General features: G+C 53.9%; 2 protein-coding genes across 4 annotated transcripts in view; one reads left to right on the forward strand and one right to left on the reverse strand.

Annotated features, from left to right (window-relative positions):
- Nucleotides 1–20,749, forward strand: part of LOC122393335 (DNA-directed RNA polymerase I subunit RPA2-like) — a 41,474-nt gene that overhangs the window by 18,786 nt on the left and 1,939 nt on the right. For all 3 annotated transcript variants that reach the window (XM_043389263.1, XM_043389264.1, XM_043389265.1), the window contains exons 18-22: nt 7,062–7,177; nt 12,358–12,499; nt 18,311–18,467; nt 18,767–18,892; nt 20,176–20,303. In XM_043389263.1, coding sequence (XP_043245198.1) covers nt 7,062–7,177; nt 12,358–12,499; nt 18,311–18,467; nt 18,767–18,892; nt 20,176–20,303 — 669 coding nt within the window. The remainder of the gene's footprint in view (nt 1–7,061; nt 7,178–12,357; nt 12,500–18,310; nt 18,468–18,766; nt 18,893–20,175; nt 20,304–20,749) is intronic.
- On the reverse strand, nt 3,440–6,424 carry LOC122393336 (outer dynein arm-docking complex subunit 4-like). Its single transcript, XM_043389266.1, has one exon. It carries the CDS (start codon nt 6,197–6,199, stop codon nt 3,680–3,682), a length of 2,520 nt encoding a protein of 839 aa, XP_043245201.1. The 5' UTR covers nt 6,200–6,424; the 3' UTR covers nt 3,440–3,679.

The following is a 20,749-nucleotide window of genomic DNA, read 5'->3' on the forward strand; positions in this document are numbered from 1 at the left end:
ACCGACCGGTCTGCCGCCTGGCGGGCGACAGAGAAACCAGCCTTTGGAGGCGATAAACGAGCGAGCGCGGTGTCAGCCCTGCACATGCGCCAGTGCGAGGGGGTGCTTCTAAGTGACTTGTGCACGGCACCCCACTTACCGGTCTCTTGCGGTATGCCAATTTTGAGCGCAATTGGCCCAGCCGTTCTTAAGCTGTGTGAGCGGCACCCTGCACGTGCGCACGTGCAAACTAAGTCCAAACTGACTTTTGCACAGCACCCTACTAACCGATCCCCAACCGTGTACCAAATTTGAGCGCAATTGACCTAACCGTTCTCGAGATCTGAAAGCGCCCCCTGCACGTGCGTACGTGCAATAGCACCCTAATCGTAGCACATAGGAATGCATTGCCTGGTAGATGCCTACCCACATGCCAACTTTCGGCGAATTCGCCCAAGTAGGTAATTACCAAGCTATTGAAATGGTAAATTTGACACATTTTCCTTTTGCATTTTGCACGTGCAGCGGGGTCACTCTCATGAAGAGTATCCTATATTTGGTAGAAGGGATGCAGCTGTCCTACAAAAATTGCCGAAAGTCAATCGCACCAGCTCGGCGGTTGCAGAGATATAGGCCTTTCAAAAGCGCTTTTATATAGCTATATTGTAATTGGGCTGCTGCTGCACGTGCGCACGTGCAGTGGTCGATTCCAGATCTCGAGAACGGCTAAACTGATTGCGCTCAAATTTGGTGCACGGCTAGGGACCGGCTAGTAGGGTGCCGTGCAAAACTCAGTTGGGGCCCATTTTGTCCGTGTGCACGAGTAGGGTACTGCTTCCAGATCTCGAGAATGACTGGGCCGATTGCGCCCAAATTTGGCACACCGCTAGAGACGCTAGAGTTAAGGTGCCGTGCACAAGTCAGGTGGAAGTACCCCCTCGTAATTCCCTCTCCAAAGTTGCTAGCATCTTATTCAGTGAGCTGGAATAGTAACTAGGCATACCTACATAATTTTCGTCAGTTTGTTAATGATTTCATTAAAGTCTTTTTTGGTACGTTGATAGAAATGTTCCTAGGCGGATGATTGGCTTCTATGAAATAATTACATGCTTCACCTCTTCAGTCGGGCATGTAATGAACATGCCTATTTAGACAAAAGTGCGGGTGATGGGATCTGGAATAGAGATGCCACTTTTGAGCCCGCGAACCCGCTTTCTGCGGGTTTTCAAAACCCGCAGGGTTTTTGGCGGGTTCGAGAAGCAAAACTTGTCGTGTGGCGGGTATTTGGCGGTCAGACTTAAGAACCTTTAATTTTTTTATTATTTTTTTTTTTTTTTTAGATGCAAAACAATGCCAAGTGCATTTGCTCAGGTTAACAATACAATATTGATCGAAACAACTTTTAAAACAGAACCAAATATAAAAATATATCATGGCAGCACATTTTAAATGCAAAACTGAAAACAACCAGCAATAGCATCCACAGTCTAGCAATGACCAAACCAGGGTACAAGCAACAAACTACAAAGCATAAATAAATGCTGATGAAAGCATTCCATAAAACATAAAAGAACATGAAAGCAAACTTATAGGAAGCTGAACTGAAGTCCATGTGCAGTGTGCACTAGATATACATACATTATGGAAGAACCCAGACTTAAATGAGATGTTGAAAATCAGAGCAAATACCACATGTTACTTTATTTGCGTCTGGTCGGCATAAAAAAGACCTATCAGCTAAACAAAATTTGATGCAAATTTATTGATTACCTATCCTACTCTATGTTCTGTCCCACCCTATATAACGAAAATAGCACACCAATTACCCTTACTGTTACAAAAAATCAAAATATTGACTGGCATGCGGCCCAAACACAGCGCAATACAATACTGGCGCACTTCCGACATTATGACAAGGATTGGTATTTGACTGCGTCAATTTTGGTCTCTGAGGCGAAGGAAAGCTGTCATTGATGACGCAATAATAATTTTACAATCAATTTTTCTGTCTTGGTTTTTGAATGCCTCAAAACAGCAGTTATACATGTTACAAAACCACGTAGCTGGTCGCATTTATTTCTTTTGTCTTTTTACGTCCTTATTATTTGTATGCCGAGAGAGGACCAGGCGGAGAGCATTACCAAGACCATCTATAAAATTATTACATTTAATTTAGTATTTGCTGTCTCTTTATTTCTTAACCGGTGATTAATCTCTGAATTGTAAAACTTTAGCTGTTGTGTAAAATAATTTTATCAGAATGGCACATGAATATGCATTGTACAACGGTGTTTTCGCAACAAGTTCGCACTAACTACGGCTGCAATAATTTAGTCGCTGTAACATTCCTTGCAATCAGCTGTTGGTGACGCTTCTGACGCATGTTTTCAGAAATGCGTAGTTCATTGGTGGTTAGTTGGTTTTTGCTCGGATTTTGCATGATTTGTTTTATGTGTAGATCGACCGGATGCTCATTATTCACCGTGTCACTATTTATTTTTAACTGGAAATCGCATATCTTTTTATATCAACATTCATTTTGATAGCAATATCATTCCAGAAGCCTAACATTGAGAGGGAGCCAGAGTGAAATTTTGATCCTCAGCCAATGCTGAAGGGTAAGGTGAGAGAAAAATTTTACTGAACTCTTTTCAGAAAGGGATTTCAAATGTATTGATGCATTATTCATTTTCCACTACAGTGTGCACTTCCTGAGGACTTAGCATAGCAATTTCAAGTCCTTACTATTTGATTGGCTGTCTTTTTCTGCACAGCAATGAAGCAAGTAAGGTTTATATAGCTCTAGCATTGACCCAGCTGTATTTTTTTCTTGCAAAAGCAGGTTTTTGAAATTGCGGGTTTTTGGTGGGTTCGGCTCAGCCAAAATCAGCTTGCGGGTAGTTGTGGTTGGGCAAGGGGTAGCTGCGGGGCGGGGCGGGTAATGAAATTGCAAATTTGTGGCATCTCTAATCTGGAACCAACACACCACTGGCTTTTGGGTCACAGAGACCGGTCAGCAGCTGTCTCACCGCTCCGGACACTGACCTCACACGCTCTCCAGCTGCGCTCCTCCGTTGGACGGAAGTGCGCCACTTCCGGTCCCTTTCCGAGGCATCAGTGCGCTGTCTCCAGCCGGCCACCGAGCCGCGGCGGTTTGGATCTTCCGCCACAGCCGAGTCGGCCCTCCGATGTAAGACGCGTGCCCTGGTTCGGGCCGGCGACTGTCTCTAAGCAGGGCAGTGCAGACGGTGGAGCATCCGGTCCGCACCAGGTCATGGTGTGGACGAGAGATACGTCCGCTGCCGGCTGGCGACAGTGGATGGAGGCTCTCCACTCCCCTTCTCCATCCGCGCTCGGGCCTGTAATGCACGTATGCAGGCCAGCGATTCCGGCCATTGTGGACAGCCTGCGGCTGGTATTCGACGGAACAGACAATGGACTATCCACTCTAAACTCAGGACAAGTTTCCTGTACGATATCTTATTATTGTCAGTTCGTAGTCGTGTATTCAATTGCTCACCTAGGATTTTAATGATAAGAATATGGGGTACGTCCCTAAGATATGATGGAACATATGTGTACACTTCCCAACCAAGCACGTCACTTGTCAAAAGACATTTCCGACCGAAAGCACTCCTAAAATTGACAGCAGACAAGGACGACAGGGAGGTGACGGCTTGGTGGCGAAAGTCCGCTGACCTCACTCGGCGGGGGCGTCAGCGTCCTCAGCAGGCTCTGCTGGCGCCTCCTCCGCTCCGTCGACTTCTGCTGGTAGTGCCTCCGCCTCGCCACCCTCCGTGGCGTCTGCTGGGGCTTCCTCCGCTGCAGGAGCCGCCTCTTCCTCGGCTGGAGCCTCCTCTGCCGCCCCTTCTTCGGCGGGAGCCTCTTCCGCAGGGGCTTCTTCAGCGGGAGCTTCTTCGGCAGGCGCTTCTTCAGCGGGAGCCTCTTCGGTCGCTCCCTCTTCAGCTGCTCCCTCTTCCACAGGAGCCTCTTCTGCCGCTGCTCCTTCTTCGGTGGCCTCCTCCTCCCCTGTCTCCTCGGTGGCCGCCTCGGTGTCTCCTCCCTCTTCTGTAGCCTCCCCTCCGTCCTCCGCTTGCGTTTCTTCACCGCCGTCCTCGGTCTCGACCTCCTCGCCGGTGGCCGCGGTATCTCCCGTCTCCCCGCCCTCGGTCGTCTCTCCGACGTCTGTTTCCTCCTCGCCCTCTGTGGTCTCCCCGTCGTCCTCTCCATCGGTAGTCTCCCCGACGGTATCCTCCTCCCCGTCCTCAAGCGCCGTCGTCTCGCCACCGGTCGTCTCCTGCTCGGTCTCTGCGGCGGCCTCACCTTCCTCATCGCCGCTCGCCGCCGCCGCGGCTCCCGTCTCCTCTCCGGAGGAGCGCGGGCTGCTGTCCTCGCCGGAGGACTCGTCCTCGTCCTCGCCTTCCTCTCCGTCCGGCGCGGCGGCCAGCTGCTCCTGGGAGGGCTCCTCTGGCGGCAGCGTGTCCTCGTCCGTCCAGTCCACGTAGCTGCCAGTGTCGTCGAAACTGTCGCTGATGTCGATCACCGAGCCGCTCTCGTCGGCTCCCTCGATGAGCACGATGTTGGGCCGCGGCATGCGCTCCTGCGCTTCCTCCTCCGACTCGTCGGGCTCGTCGAACTTGACGTTCCCTCCGACGGAGCGGCGCGGCTGGATGACACCCACGGTAGTATAGAGCGCCTTGGCCTTGGCGCGGTCGGCATCGCGCTGCTTCATCAGCTCGACGGCACGCTGGCAGGCGGCTTCCAGAGCCTTCACCTCCTGCTTGGTGCCGTGCGCGGTCGCTAGTTCGATGGCCTGGTCAAAGTGTTTGAGCGCCGCGTCCATGACCTCCAGCTGGGTCTCGGCCTCGGCGAGCAGCCACAGGCCGCGCATGATCCACGCCTGCTGCTCGCAGCGGCGCGCCTCTTTGACACACTTGGTGCCGTAGAAGCGCGCCGTCTCGTGGCGGCCCAGCTCGCGGTAGCACGTGCCGATCTCGTGGAAGAGCCAGGTGCGCTTCTCAGGGCTGCGAGAGAGAGGGATGCGCTGCTCCCAGGCGTCGATGGCCGCCTGGTAGCGCCGGAATGTGGCGTGAGTGCGGCCGAGGTTGTCGAGCGCGCGCGCTCGCGAGTGCAGCAGGCGCGGGTTGTCCTTACTCAGCTCGAGGTCCTTGTTGTGCCACTTGAGCGCCTCTCGGTAGTGGCCCAGCTTGAGGTGGGCGTCTCCGAGCGCGCTGTACACCACGCCGAGGTAGGCCTGCCGGCGCGGCAGCCACGTCAGGCTGTACGACTTGATGGTCTGCTCGGCCTCGGCGCACATCTGCAGGGCGCGCTCGTACTCGGCGCGCTGCAGGGTGGCGTCAATGTCCACCAGCAGGCGCGTCACCGTCTCGTGGTTGGCCTGCACGCGGCTCTTCTTCTCGTCGATGCGCCGGCGCAGCTGCTCATCCTCCTCGTCGACCGTGGTCTTGCCCTCGGCCATCTTGCGCTGTATCTTGCGGGCATACAGCGGCTTCTGCTGGCCCCAGAACTCCTGGCGAGTCTGCATGAACTCGAGCACCTCGCTGGCCTCCTTGACGATCTCGTCCTTACACGGCCCCGTCAGCTCCGGGTGGTGGATCAGCTTCTGCAGGAACGCCTTGTCCTTGGACAGCTCCTCCAGCAGCGTCTTGCAGCCGTAGTTCTTTTTGGCGTCGTCCTGCTCGGTGGGTGATTGCTTACGCTTTTGGCCGCGCCACGTGCTGGCCTGGATCTCTTTCTCTTTCTTGGCCTGTATTTGTCGGAGTATCTTACCCATGCGGCAGAATCGCAGCCCAGACTTATCTCCGATAGCGTTTTCGATAGCTTCGGCAGACTTTTGTATTCCCAGATTAAATTCTTCGATATCTGATCTCAGCTTTTTACCTCTGTGAAAGCAAACCAGAGCGTACTCGAACTCTCCTTGAGCGTATAGCGCTTCCGCTTTTTGCACAATACCTGTGCTCGACGTGGGATTATTTGCCAACGCATCTTCCGAATCTTTCAGCGCTTTGTCATGTTGACCAAGGAGAAGATAGCACTTGCTTCTCATCGTCAAACATGTTTCGTGATTTGGTGTAAGGGCAAGGGCCCTGGAAAAGCTTTCAATTGCCTCCTTGAATCTTCGCTTCTTCACTAAAAATTTACCTGCTGTAAGGTTAAATGAAAATACAAGCTCTTTATCTTTGAGATCTTCTTCAGACATTTCGAACTCCTATATTTTTGTATCACTCCTTGTTTTGTTGGCCCGTCATGCCATCGTCTTATGGGGAAATATGTTGTATGCTGTCGAATAGTTTATACACTCATTTACTGGACTTTGTGTGAAAGTTATCACTTGTGTCATTTAAGTAGAAACCTCTGGGATATGGTAAATATGTCTGAAAAAACTCCTCTCTTGAACGCTCTGTAATTTTTTTGATAATTTTTTTAATGCGATTCGAGTTTTAGATCCGTGTCGCCCGTGCCGTATCTCAAACGGCTCTTCTGTACTCTGGTAGATCACCGCGCCTGGATGCGATCTCCTATTTCCAATACCTCGGCTCAACTGAAGGCGAACGGATGGATGGCATGAGCGGAGCGGACATTGGCTTTTCTGTGCCTGGTAATGATTGAACGGTGGTCCGTTGTCAATGATTCTGACTAGTTAATTGCCATTTTTTGGTAGAGTGAGTTGTGTGCGATACATTTTCAACATTTTTTTTTGCGTATTGTATAATGTCGTCTTGTGACCCCTGTGTGTCTGTTGTTTGGTGCTAGGAACATTTACTTTCGGGATTCAGCGTTTCCACTGAATCGAATGATTTTTTTCGGACTTTTTTTCAGATGCCACTTTTGAACTGAGTAGGATTACTACTTGGAATGCTGCTAGCAAACTGCGGAAGATTCATTGTGAGCAGATTGTTTCTTGTCAGGCGATAAACTGTGCCACTTTGCGAGAACACCGCTGCAAAAATAACTATGTCACTTCACGCACGGCTATTTGAGACAATACAGATCCCCTGGTCCCGTCTATCTGCTACCCGACCCAACCTCACCTGTCTCCCTCTCCCTCTATCTGTTCTCAGGTGGTGAAGGTGTTCCGACGTGATGACGCGCACGCTGAGCGGCTCTCCGACTACCTGGACGAGGATGGCATCCCTCACGTGGGCATCCTGCTTGAAAAGGACTCACCCATGAGTTGGTGAGTGGTGGGGGCAGTCATGGGCAGTCTTCTATTAACTTAAAGTCACCGTGCTATTAACCGTACCGTTTTCATCGCTGTTGTATACGTGTATATATCTCCTTATTGGTGAGCTGGCTTCATGGAGGAATGATGATATGCCTTTCACGTGTTATGTTGAACATTCTGTTTCTGATTGTTTTATCTTGTTTCCTACTTCAATAAGCCTCCCAATGCATCCACGTATCAAGGCCGGTAAATGCACCGTCTTTGAAATTATTGTGCTATTGCTCAGATAATCATCCGCTTATAATTAATCAGGACATATTTTCATTGTGTTTGAACAGTCGTCATGCGTGTTGCTCGTACAGACATAAAATTGGTCATCTTTTGTTTTATTTTATTTGTGGCGTGTAATGTTCGTCTCAGTGTTGGCGGAGACCCGATTTTCTTCGATTTCGATGAAGAGGACGAGAACTTTACCCTCAATCGTCTGGTACGGAACCCCAACAAAACAGCCGAGGCCAAGAAAATGGCCAGGAAGATGCTAAACAACAACTCGATGGCGCTGAAGCACCTGTCCAAGTTTCGTTCCACCGCCGCGACGACCACGCTGTCCCCTCTGGAGCGTCCTGTTGACGAGGATGACGATCCTCCGGAGCACCGGACGACGCCCTCCTCCTCCACGGAGCTGCCGCCGCCGTCCAAACCCGTACACAAGACGGTCACCACGTCCCTCTTCGAGCGGACGCGGACGATCGTCATGTCCGCCGGCCTGGCGCGCAGTCTGACGCAGCTGGCACCGGCCAGTCAGCAGTTCTTCAAGAGAGTCTGTCTGATGAAGCGCGCCTGTACCGAGGAGATGGTGATCGGGGACCGGCTCACCTGGATCCTCCCGGATGTGTCTGAGCGCGCGCGCACCCGTCTCTGGCACCAGCTGGTGTGCTCGCTGCAGCCGGGCGCCGCGTGCCCGCAGGACGGCGGCTGGGGCTCCTGGGGACACTGGTCAGAGTGCGGCGCCACCTGCGGAGCAGTCGGAGAGCGCGTGCGCCGCCGGCTCTGCGACCGACCGGAGCCGGCGCACGGCGGCCTCCGCTGCCGCGGCCGCGCCTCCGAGGTGCAGTACTGTGTCTCCCGCGGCTGCGGGCTGGATAAGCTGGCTGGGTTTATGACGGAACACAACCCGTCTCAACAGCTAGCGCTACAACTACTTCAGAAACAGGTGCATGCTCATCCAGAGTTGGATACGCTCTGTATCCGTCAGCACTGCAGCCTGGAACACCTGCGGGATGTGGTCGGTAACGGGAGCGTCCACGCGCTCTGGGCGTCACTACACTGTCTCAAGCAGGCCGTGGCGTGCCCGATAGTGGGCGGCTGGACCGAGTGGTCGCAGTACAGCGAGTGTTCGGCTGCGCCCTGCGGAGACGGCCAGCAGCTGCGGTTCCGAACCTGCACCGACCCGGCGCCGAATCTGTCCGAGGGCCGCTGTCACGGCAAGTCGTTCTCGGCCCGCGACTGCAGCGTGCCGTGCGAGTCGTCCGTGGGCGGCCGCGCCGAGTGGGCCCCGTTCGGGCCGTGGAGCGAGTGCAGCGCCTCGTGCGGCGTGGGCACGCAGCAGCGCCACCGCCGCTGCCGGCTGGTGTCGCTGAGGAGCGAGGACTCGGACCGAGTGCCGGAGACCGATGAGGTGACCCTGCGCCGGCGGCGGCGGGTGCACCGTACCCGTCACCGCCGGGCGACCTATACAGGGCCGAAACGGATCGACCTGCGCCTGCCGCCGGATGGAATGAAGAAACGGCCGGCCACCCGGCGGCCACAGACGACCACCGCGGCCGGCGGCGGCCCGCGCAGCAGGGGAGGCAGCGGAGGCAGCGGAGGCAGTGGCGGGGGCACACTAGGGAAGTGGATGAAGGGCCGTCCAACCAGTGGGCAGAGTGACAACAGTGCTGGAGTCAGTTCGAGCGGCGGGAAATCCTCCAGCAGTGGCAGTAAGCCTGCTAGCAGTGTCAGAAAATTTGCCAGCAGTGGTAGTAAGTCTTCCAGTAGTGGCAGTAAGTCTGGAAGCAGTGGTAGCAAGTCTGACAGCAGCAGTAGCAAGTCTGACACCTCCGATGAAGAAATCGACCAGTCTGATGACTCTGGCGGCGGCGGCGGCGATGTTGATGTTGTTGTACCCAGTCCCGGCGGCGGCAGCGGCGTGGACCCGGCTCTGTGCGGCGGCTCGAGCCGCGAGGTGCGTGTCTGTGAGCCGCAGTGCGCCCTGGACGGTCAGTGGTCCGAGTGGGGCGCCTGGAGCGCCTGCTCCTCCGCCTGCGGGCCCGGCGTCAGCACGCGGGACCGGCTGTGCGGCGACCCTCCGCCGGCCGGCGGCGGACGCGACTGCGAGGGGGTCGGCTCCGAGGTGCACTACTGCTTCCAGCGGCCGTGCACGGTCGAGACGCGTCTCCTGGCGGCCTTCAACGGCAGCGGCTACCTGATCTACCGGCCGCTGTACATCCCAGCTGCGCTGCTGCTGGTGTACGTCCGCTTCCGGCCCGAGTCGGGCGACAGCGTGCTGCTGCACCGGTTCCAGAACAAGTGTCCCGAGCCGCACCACTGCGACTGGGCGCGACTCTCGCTCGTCAGTGGGTTCCTGGTACTCGAGAGCACGATGCGTCAGTGCCGGGTGAAGCTCGAAGGCCGGCCGGCCGTGCAGATTGGTCACTGGCACGAGGTGGCCGTCGCTATAGTCGGCGACCGCGCCTTTATGAGGCTGGATAACGCCGAGGAGCACCGCAAGGCGTACCTGAGCTGCGTGCCGGACGGACCCAACTACGATATGGACATGTACGTGGGCTCGGACCGCAACCGGCGCTCGGCGTTCCACGGCACGGTGTCGGCGCTGGCCGTCAACTACATGGAGTACAGTCTGCGCATGGAGGCTGACTGGACGGCCGGCGGCGTGCCGGCCATCGCCGAGGGCGTCACCACCAGCGTGGCCACGGCGGATGACGTGTATGTGCGCCTGGAGGCGGCTGACTTTTTCACGGCGCAGTGTCCGACCAACAGTAGCGGAGACAGAGCCGGCAGTCACGGCCGCCGGCTGGACTTTGTCGCCACGTTCATGATCCGCCAGCACGGTGTGCTCATGTTCACCCGCGGCATCGAGGAGGCGTCGTTTGTGTTCGTCAAAACGGGTGGTGTGTTCCAGGTGTGCGCCCAACTGGCGGCGGCGCGGGAGTGTCTGGCGTCCAGTCAGAGCGCTGAGCTGGATACGTGGTACCGACTGCGGGTGCTCATTGAACCCAAAGTGATGACCATGGTGGTGAATTTCGTCCACCGGACTCGTCTAATGCGCGGACTCGATTTCAGCGTCTGCCGTAAAATCGTATACGTGGGCGGCGGTCCCCCGGACACACTGAAAAAGATCGGCGAGAGTAACGGTTTCCAGGGTCTGGTGGAGTCGTTCCTGCTGAACGGCCGGCGTGACACGTCCCGCCAGATGTCCGTCAAAGAGTGGGGCGGCATGGTGAGCTCGGCCGTGGCCACGCTGGCTGACCACTACACCGAGGCCGTCTACCAGCAGGGCCACGCGCCGGCGCTCTCCTGCGACTACTCGGACGTGACGACCCCGGACAGCGGCGGCGGAGGCGGTGGGGGAGGGAAGAGCAAAGGAAAGGGCGCCGGGAAGAACGCCAGCTCTGCGCGTGTCCGCTGGCTGCGGCTGGACGAACTGATTGACGCGGACAGCGCGGCGGTGGAGCGCTCGCCGCCGTTCTCTGTGCTGCGGCTCGATCCTCACAGTAAGGACGTGCAGGGCTTCTACGGGTGTCTGGTGTCGACCCCGGCTCGCACCTGGCTCATACACGCGTTCGGTGTGTCGTTCGTTCGCACCACAGTGGTGGTGGCAGAGTCGCTCGCGGAGGAGTGGGTGGCGGTCATGAGCGCGCTCATTGGCTGTGTGCTGCTTCTGATGGCCGCGGGACTCCTGTATGCCAGTAAGAGTGGGCGATTTGGCCTGTTTCCCGGCCTACTGAGGATGATTTACGGTGAGCGGCTGTCCGAGAAGGACCAGCTCGACTATCTGCAGCTGCAGACGGGAGAGTTTGTGCGCGTGACGCCCTCCCGGCGCCGCCTGCTGCGCCCCTCCAAACAGTCCCTGCTGCTGTCACGGTCCCGTCACTCGCTGGCCACACCGTCACGGACCATCAGCATCACTCCGTCACGCGAAACCGAGTTCTTCCTGGAGCCGAGCAAACAGGTGCGCTTTGCCAGTCAGCTGAGCGTCAACCGCACGCCCTCGGGCCGGGCGCTGACACAGACCCCCTCGGGCGCTCCGGTGACGGTGACCGGCTCCGGGCGGGTGGTGACGGCCCGCACCCTGCTGGGTACCGACGCGCACCTCTCGCCCAGCGGCCGGATCACCGGGTATGACGTGGACGCGGCCTCTGACGGCTCCGAGGACCCCTCGCCGGACGGTTCGGACGACTCTCAGGAGGGGTCAGACGACTCGGGCACGCCGCTGCTGGCCGGCGCTGACTCACCGCCTGCGCAACTGAGCAGTATGGGCTCGACCCGGCAGCTGTCGACGCTGGGTAGTCGGATAACCTCGCCAGCCCTCTCAGAGAGCTGTTCGGAGGGCTACCCGCCTCCGCCGGGCACCGCGGACTCGGGGGATTCGGAACCGTTCTCTCCGTGAGGGGGTCTACTTGGGCGGGCCGTGGATCAATGAAGGGCGTAGCTGATAGTAACTGGAAAGTATTTGATCAACTGGGACAGAACTTGGTGCTGTTGACGGATGGGCCCGCGCTAGTGTCTTACCATGATGCTAGAATGGACTGTTTGGTGTGCTATTTGCCGTGTTTTGTACTTATTCGCAACGAGCTCTTTACTGATGAATTTGTTGGTATAGCTATTGATTGCTATCTTGCTATCTTGGTGGCAGAACAACAGGAATAAACATTCGAATACACTTGTAAATATACCTTTTCCGTCCTTTGACTCTAATATTTGAATACTGATAACGCCCGCCGTTTCATAACACGGTGCGGGAGATACGGACTTTTTTCTTCATATGCTACTCAGCGAGCACCGTGGAGGCCGGACATTAGACCAATCGCGCTTGCAGCCAAATATATTGACCTCTGGCTGTAACTGTTAGGAAGCATGAATGATACAGAACGCTGTACAAAATATCACGTGACTATCCTCCCTCTCCGCAGTTCATACAGCCTGGAGGAGGACAAGTTCCACGTGACCCGCTACATGGACGAGGAGCCGGCCCGGGTGGACTCGGTGAAACTTCTGGGTGACCCCGGCGGCTCGGAGATCCTGCAGGTCGTCATGCTCATACTGCGGGTGGAGGTGAGACGCAAACGGGAAAGGGAGAGGTGGGGGAGGGGTCCGGGAGCCCGTGCCGACAAACTAAAGTGGCAGTCCCATGAGATCGTTGCTCTATGTACAGTACGAAAACAATGGTCCAACCCGAGTGGTGACTGTTTCGCCATATATTTCTTCAGGTGACAATCTCAGACCCACGGCAGTTTCGGCATATTGGTAGCATGGTAGCCGATGCAGGCACAAACACAATGAGGTGATGACGAGTGAAGGTAACGATGGACCCGTAACAGAGACACTACGAATGAAAGCGCTGGTTTCCAAAGGCTATCGACAAGCGCAACGCTTATTTGCCGTAGCCTCTACCGTAGCCACCACCGTAGCCCCCACGGGAGCCTCCGTAGCCTCCACCGTAGCCCCCACCATATCCACCATAGCCTCCACCGTAGCCGCCGTAGCCTCCACGCAAGCCCGGCATGGGATCGGCGGACCGTTTGTAGCGGTAGCCTCCTCCGTAGCCGCCGTAGCCTCCACGGTAGCCTCCGTAGCCTCCACCGTAGCCGCCTCTATATCCGCCGCCGTAGCCTCTGCGGTGTCCGGCCACGGGCTCGGGACTGGCGGACCGTTTGTAGCGGTATCCGCCGTATCCGTATCCGTATCCGCCGTATCCGCGGTAGAACTTCCTCCTCTTGTGGGGCTCCGGCTCGCCTGTGACGAGGGCTAGCACCAGCAGAGTGAGGAGGGCGAAGCGCAGCATGGCGGCGGCGGCGGCGGGAGAGGTCTGGGGTGGGCGGCCGGTGGTCCGGGATGCCGTCAGTCCGCCGGCGCGCTGCCTATATACCGTGTCCGCGGGCTGCGGTCAGTCGGCCCGGTTTTTGTCGGTATTAGTGACCCTGGGTCAGCGAGGTCAGCCCAGATGCCAACGGCAGACGTTGATCTAAACAGAGCACGGGAGCTGCTAGAATGGCCGGTCGCCATAACATGTTAGATAGTCAGTCGATCAGTCTCTTTTTTATCAGTTTTTAACGGGTTGAGGTAGAGGTGTCAAAAGGTGAAAATTTTGGTAACCAGACTCGAACCAGACCCGACTGGACATTTCTGGAACCAGTCGGACCCGGTTTAAGTTGGCATCGGAACCAGTTGGACACGTTTCCCAAATGTCAATTAATGCAAACTATTTGTAGGTATCAATAGTTGCATCATGTAAAACAGCCTTTTCCCACTGGGAACACTTATGAGCTACAGTGTGTAAAGAAACATACACGAACAAATGTTTTCTTTTCATTCACTTCAATATTTTGCAATCATGTGTAGTGTGCAAAATGTATGGTTTATGGCAGGACCCGGTTGGACCGGTCAGCAAATTTCCAGGAACCGGTCTGGGTTCTTTGGACCGGGTCCCCGGGTCCACATTTTGCCACCTCTAGGTTGAGGCCCTCTCCGCTAACTAACAGCGCCTGACACGGATGGTTCTGATTAAATCGTACCGCATGCGGAACCGTAGCGAGTATCATATTGGGATAATACGTCACGACGTGTCCGGTCAAAAATAACTTGTCGAATGAAATGGTCCAAATTTGGACATGCGCGGTCCGTTTTTGTCTACTGGTGATATCGACTCGGTTGTATTGAATAAGTGGCAACCTTGGGACACTTTTATAGTCAAAAATGCACATTGCACAGCAGTGTTGCGCCCGCCCTGTGGAGTCAATGCCTGACATTTGTCACGTTTATTATATGGTCTACAAACGGTCTTTGAACGATGTTTGACTAAATTATGTTTTTGATGATAAAATGACGTTTGATGTTTTTGAGTAAAGTGTCACTTTCCACGTTTGTAAATCTTCATTACGAGTTACGAACACCAGCAATATTTGCAAAAAGAATGTTTGATTACATGCATAATGCAACAGCACCACTTAATCCTTAAAATCTAAACACGACACGATCGTTATTGGGAATCTTTTGAATCCTTCATTACACGCAGTGGTTAGAGAAGCTCGTTTGAAAAACTGACTCCATATCATGGATTGGTTTACAAACACTACCAAATGTGCCATTATCGATAGTCTCAATATAAGAGCATGGCCAGTGGCCACCTCCCGGTTGTTCTGAAACTACTGAGCTGGTGGGTGCTGATTTGTTGGTAGCCGGGGGAAACCTCATAATCGCAGTTGGAATGAACGAGCCGAAATGGTCGCGATAATGTGCCGTGCTCAGCCGCTTGCACTTCTGCCATGGCATCTGTGTCTGACCTCGCTGACCCAGGGTCACGAGTGGGGACAAAAACCGGGCCGACTGACCGCAGCCCGCGGACACGGTATAAAGGCAGCGCGCCGGCAGACTGACGGCATCCCGGACCACCGGCCGCCCACCCCAGACCTCCCCCGCCGCCGCCGCCACCATGCTGCGCTTCGCCCTCCTCACTCTGCTGGTGCTAGCCCTCGTCACAGGCGAGCCGGAGCCCCACAAGAGGAGGAAGTTCTACCGCGGATACGGCGGATACGGATACGGATACGGCGGATACCGCTACAAACGGTCCGCCAGTCCGGAGCCCGTGGCCGGACACCGCAGAGGCTACGGCGGCGGATATAGAGGCGGCTACGGTGGAGGCTACGGAGGCTACCGTGGAGGCTACGGCGGCTACGGAGGAGGCTACCGCTACAAGCGGTCCGCCGATCCCATGCCGGGTCTGCGTGGAGGCTACGGCGGCTACGGTGGAGGCTATGGTGGATATGGTGGGGGCTACGGTGGAGGCTACGGAGGCTCCCGTGGGGGCTACGGTGGAGGCTACGGTAGAGGCTACGGCAAATAAGCACCACGCTTGTCGATAGCCTTTGGAAACCAGCGCTTTCATTCGTAGTGTCTCTGTTACGGGTCCTCGTTGCCTTTGTTCTGTATGCCACTGTACCACAATGATATTGCCATATCGCTATGCTGCTATGCTTCGCTTGCCAAGCAACATGTCCAGACAGTGTCACTGTTGTGCATAAGGCGGCGGCCACGCCTCCAAAGACGGATTAATACAAAACCTATCGGAACACCTGTTATTTATATCTCGTCTAAAAGTTTAGGCACACCTACGTAAGCCAGAGAAACATCATGGTTGGAGCTAGCGTTTATGATGGTTCGTTGAATCACTACACCATGGATCATGAATGAGTATTATCTCAGGACATCGCCGTGATGGAGAGCAGATATCAGGGCAAGTCTGGTCCGAATATGATGGGTGATTACTGCTGGACACTGCAGAGAGAGGAACGTCAGCAGGGGAGGAGACAAAGCAAGAATCAGAAGCGATTCTAACAAGAAGAGTTGCTGAGCGAAAGGAAGATGCCAAAGTGTTTGAAATGACCAAAAATCTTGCCTCTGTGGTCGAGAGGTAGCACAGATGGATGACCATACCGTTGGTTGATTGCACTTTGCCGTGATTGTACAATATGTGATTACCTACATTGCGCTGTGATGTGTGATATACATTTCTGTTCCAACAAATTCAATAGTTCTGTGCTCATCTGTGTTGCCTGGCTGTGGTAAATATGGATTAAAAAGATATATCATCTAGATCTAAGGATATCTACAATAGGCCAACAACAATGCATAAAAAGTGAGAATTTAAGGCATCAGTATGTGCCAGACAAAAAACTGAGCCCGATGGGGCAAAACGGTGACCAGATTTGGAATCAGCGGCCTCGAATTAGGGAAAAACGAATGCTCACCTCTCTGTACATTTTTGGCTGTTGATCAGTGTAATATGACTTAGCTGCTAGTAGTTGCCGACAAGTTTGCCAAAATGAGAATATTTTCGCTCTTTTTTATTTAGTATTTCAGTTCGCTCTATTTTATGACGGTGCCAGATATGCAACAATTGTTTGTTTGTGTTGTTGTTGCTGCTTTTTTAGTTAAAATAACCCGTTTAATCGATTTTATGTAGGGATGCCAAACGTTTCCTTCTATATTATTCCTTTTTATATAGCTGTGCTCGTAATGTTGCTTCGTCCCGTTTGAAACGTAACGGAATGATATAAGATTCTCTCCTGGGCCCAATCTCACCAAGTGGGGTAAACTCAATTTGGGGTAAAATACCAAACTACCCCACTCCGTAACTACAAAAATACTACCCCGAAATTAGTTAAACTAGCTTGGTGAGATTGGGCCAAGTGCCCAAAATTAGTTACCCCGAAATTAGTTAAACTAGCTTGGTGAGATTGGGCCAAGTGCCCAACCTCACCAAGCTAGTTTAACTAATTTCGGGATAGTATTTTTGTAGTTACGGAGTGGGGTAGTTTGGTATTTTACCCCAAATTGAGTTTACCCCACTTGGTGAGATTGGGCCCAGGTGAGCAAATGGTGAGCAAAGAACCACGGCCGAAGTAGTCACCTGTCCAAAAGTCACCTGTCAGTCTGCTATCATCGACCCATCGTATTGGCTTCTGCAACGGTGTGATGTGAGTGGCGAGCATCATATTTTTACGATACCCACCTTTTTATTTGTCGCTCCCATGATTTAGTCATTAACTGTGATTGACATTGTTTATGTAAATGGCTCTTGGCAGAACAGCTATTGTTAACTTGTATTCCTGACTCAGCGACTTGGCTGTCCTTGGACAAATAGTTTTATCGTGTAGTCATGGATGATATAATGCTCATCCATGGTGTAGTGATTCAACGAACCATCGCAAACACTAGCTCCAAGTTGGAGCCTCCAACCATAATGTTTCTATGGCTTACGAGTTACGTAGAAGGTGTGCCTTAACTTTTTAGGCGAGATATACATAACTGGCGTTCCGATGGGTTTTGTATTAATCCGTCTTTGGAGGCTTAAACGCCGCCTCATACACAACAGTGACACTGTCTCGACATGTTGGTTGCCAAGCGAAGCATAGCAGCATAGCGACATGGCAATATCATTGTGGTACAGTGGCATACAGAGCAAAGGCAACGAGGACCCGTAACAGAGACACTACGAATGAAAGCGCTGGTTTATAACGGCTATTGACAAGCGTAGTGCTTATTTGCCGTAGCCTCTACCGTAGCCCCCGCCGTAGCCTCCACGGGAGCCTCCGTAGCCTCCACCGTAGCCCCCACCATATCCACCATAGCCTCCACCGTAGCCGCCGTAGCCTCCACGCAGGCCCGGCATGGGATCGGCGGACCGCTTGTAGCGGTAGCCTCCTCCGTAGCCGCCGTAGCCTCCACGGTAGCCTCCGTAGCCTCCACCGTAGCCGCCTCTATATCCGCCGCCGTAGCCTCTGCGGTGTCCGGCCACGGGCTCCGGGCTGGCGGACCGTTTGTAGCGGTATCCGCCGTATCCGTATCCGTATCCGCCGTATCCGCGGTAGAACTTCCTCCTCTTGTGGGGCTCCGGCTCGCCTGTGACGAGGGCTAGCACCAGCAGAGTGAGGAGGGCGAAGCGCAGCATGGCGGCGGCGGCGGCGGGAGAGGTCTGGGGTGGGCGGCCGGCGGTCCGGGATGCCGTCAGTCGGCCGGCGCGCTGCCTTTATACCCGTGCCGTCTGTATCTTCGTGACCGTGGTCAGAACGGGTCACTTTTTGTTACCGCTGGCGGCCCTCGAAAGCCATGTTTTTCGAGCGCATTGCTGGAGTAGCTGCTGCTCTCATGCAATGGTCGTTGAATAATCATATGCGTCTTAGGTTTGATCTTGGGCCTGGCCTTACAGACAGCATTCATGTGTATCACATCACATCATATACCGTGTATCTGCAATATTTGCTTAGCTTATTTGTCTGGACTTCTCTGTCTCATCAGTCCTCAGTTTGCTCGTTTTCTTCACACCCCTCAGTTCGTCCGTTAACAATCACTCTCCGTGTTTTTCAGCGGAAGCCGACGGTGGGTGACAAGTTCGCCAGTCGCGCCGGCCAGAAGGGCATCTGCAGCCGACTGCACGCCACTGAGGACTTGCCGTGGACGGAGAGCGGCCTGGTGCCCGACATCATCTTCAACCCGCACGGATTCCCCTCTCGAATGACCATCGGTGAGACGACGGACGGATGCCACCGCATGACTGTTCTGTACTGGCTTAAACATCTGCCATCATGTAAAAGCTTTGAACGGAATTATGTAAGACATATCACCATATAACTCTTTGCATTGTTTTCTCTGTGACTGATTCATCTACAAATGATATCTTTATCAAAATGCGTGGTGTATGTTGAACTAAAGACAAAATGATTAAGCATGCTAAAAAATGTTAATCATGCCGCCTGGACTCGGCTGTTTTGCCCGTATTTTACCGCTATATGCCCTGAACATTGACGCCTCTGTTGTCGGCAGCCATGATGGTGGAGTGCATGGCGGGCAAGGCGGGCGCCGTCAACGGCCACTGTTACGACGCCACGCCGTTCCGATTCAGTGAGGACAGCACGGCAATCGACTACTTCGGCCAGGTCCTGGAGCGAGGTGCGTGCGTTAGGCGGGGTCTGATAATGGTCCGGGATCCTGTGCGACGTTAGGTCCCCGGTGTGGTTTACATTTGCGTGAAATTAATTGGAGTTATATGCACTTGGGATGCAGGTGTGGCTTGCGCCGATTTCGCCTGGTAGATTGGTGTTGTAAAAAGTGAAGTGCGATGAAGGGTTTTGGTGACTTTTGTATCTGAATGTCTGTTAACCTTTTGTCCGGGATATTTTCGTTCAAGTAATAATGGCACCTATCCATTTAAAGAAAGCAGACCTGCTGCGCTGGACGATGCGTAACGCGACACTGGTGACACGTGTTAAAGGTAGTGTGCCAGCTTTCTTGGACCGTATGGAGTTAATGGCCCAGATAAGGAGAACCGGATTTTTAGAACTTATCCATACCTTCAAAACTCATGGAAACGTCTTAAATTCTTCAAATTTTGAGTACCCCAGTGCGAAATTCGCCCCGACGGGTTGTCGGTCGTACCCCAACCACATTTCACACCACTATGAACAATAAATGCACACACTGAAATCGCTATTACCGATATGCTCATCCAATCAAGTTTCGATAAACCCGTTCATCATCATCTCCTGCGGTTTCGAACACGCCTGTTAGGTGGCTTCTGATGCTCGTCGAGGTCGGAATTTCCAAATACGCGTGGTGCGTCGGGCCGCGCGCTCTGACTTCGGCCAAGAAAAATGCGTCAGCTGATCATTGTCATTTCTGCCACTTGCGTGTGGTGAAATGGGCTCATAACTTATAAGACGGCTTTTTCATATCAATTATTTTACATAAAATCATATTTCAAACCATAAATAATGTTCGACAGCCAAATAAAAGAAACAATACCAATACGGGCTTACAGTTTAAGGCTCGACATTGTGTTGTCTACGATTAGACAGCTGATAACTCATTCCCGTACGTCGTATGGTCGTAACACTATAATGACCTTTGCTTATTGTCACAAGTGCGCCGCATTCGCGATTGTTGCCCGACGCCTGTTTGCAGGTGAGCCCACTACAGTTGTTATACATATCTAAAAACCGAAAAACTTTTAGGCGAAAAAGGCACTATTCCAGGCCCATTTTTGATTTTTTTTGCGATATTAGGTAAAAACAGAAGCTTCTTATCCTAGGAAAAATAAAATGGGAAATCTTTCAAAGGTGGCACACTACCTTTAATGCATGATTGAGTCACAGGCTGCTAGCTCACTAGCCCCTGCATTTCATCTGCCTTGTGTGTGCGTTTTTTCACGTTTTCTCCCCGTCTCCCTCCGTCAGCCGGTTACAACTACTACGGTACGGAGACCATGTACAGCGGCATCACCGGCACCGAACTGGAGGCCAAGATCTTCTTCGGCGTGATCCACTACCAGCGGCTCAGGCACATGGTCTCAGACAAATGGCAGGTGGGTGCTGCGCGTGAGGGCTGTAATGTTACGTAATACGTGTACCCGCACCCTGGGACAGGTGGATCCGGGGCTGAGCAGCTGGTCTGGGTAACCTGGCAGAGTCCTCAATGGTCAGGAGCGGTGGGGGTTAACAGGAGAGGGGGCGGATGACATTGATGACGGGTTCGATTCCGCCCCAGTGCCGGGGTGGAGGGCGCCCGGCACATTTCCGCCCCAGTGCAGACAGAGGGCGCCCGGCAGCCGGGTGGTCACCGGTGACAGTCGCCTCAGGGACGGCCGGTGGGGCTGGGGAAGCATTTTGGAACCGGTATGGGGACTGGGTCAGCTGAGTGGCCAACACGTCTGTGACTCACTGATCGGGATTTGCCTCACACACTGTCACTCTGCCCGGCAGCCACCTAATACAGTTCTGTTCAGCTGAGTAATGTGACAAACACGTATGA

The sequence above is a fragment of the Amphibalanus amphitrite genome, unplaced genomic scaffold, assembly GCF_019059575.1.
Source record: "Amphibalanus amphitrite isolate SeventyFive unplaced genomic scaffold, NRLGWU_Aamphi_draft 000531F_arrow, whole genome shotgun sequence".
In the NCBI taxonomy this organism is placed as follows: Eukaryota; Metazoa; Arthropoda; class Thecostraca; order Balanomorpha; family Balanidae; genus Amphibalanus; species Amphibalanus amphitrite.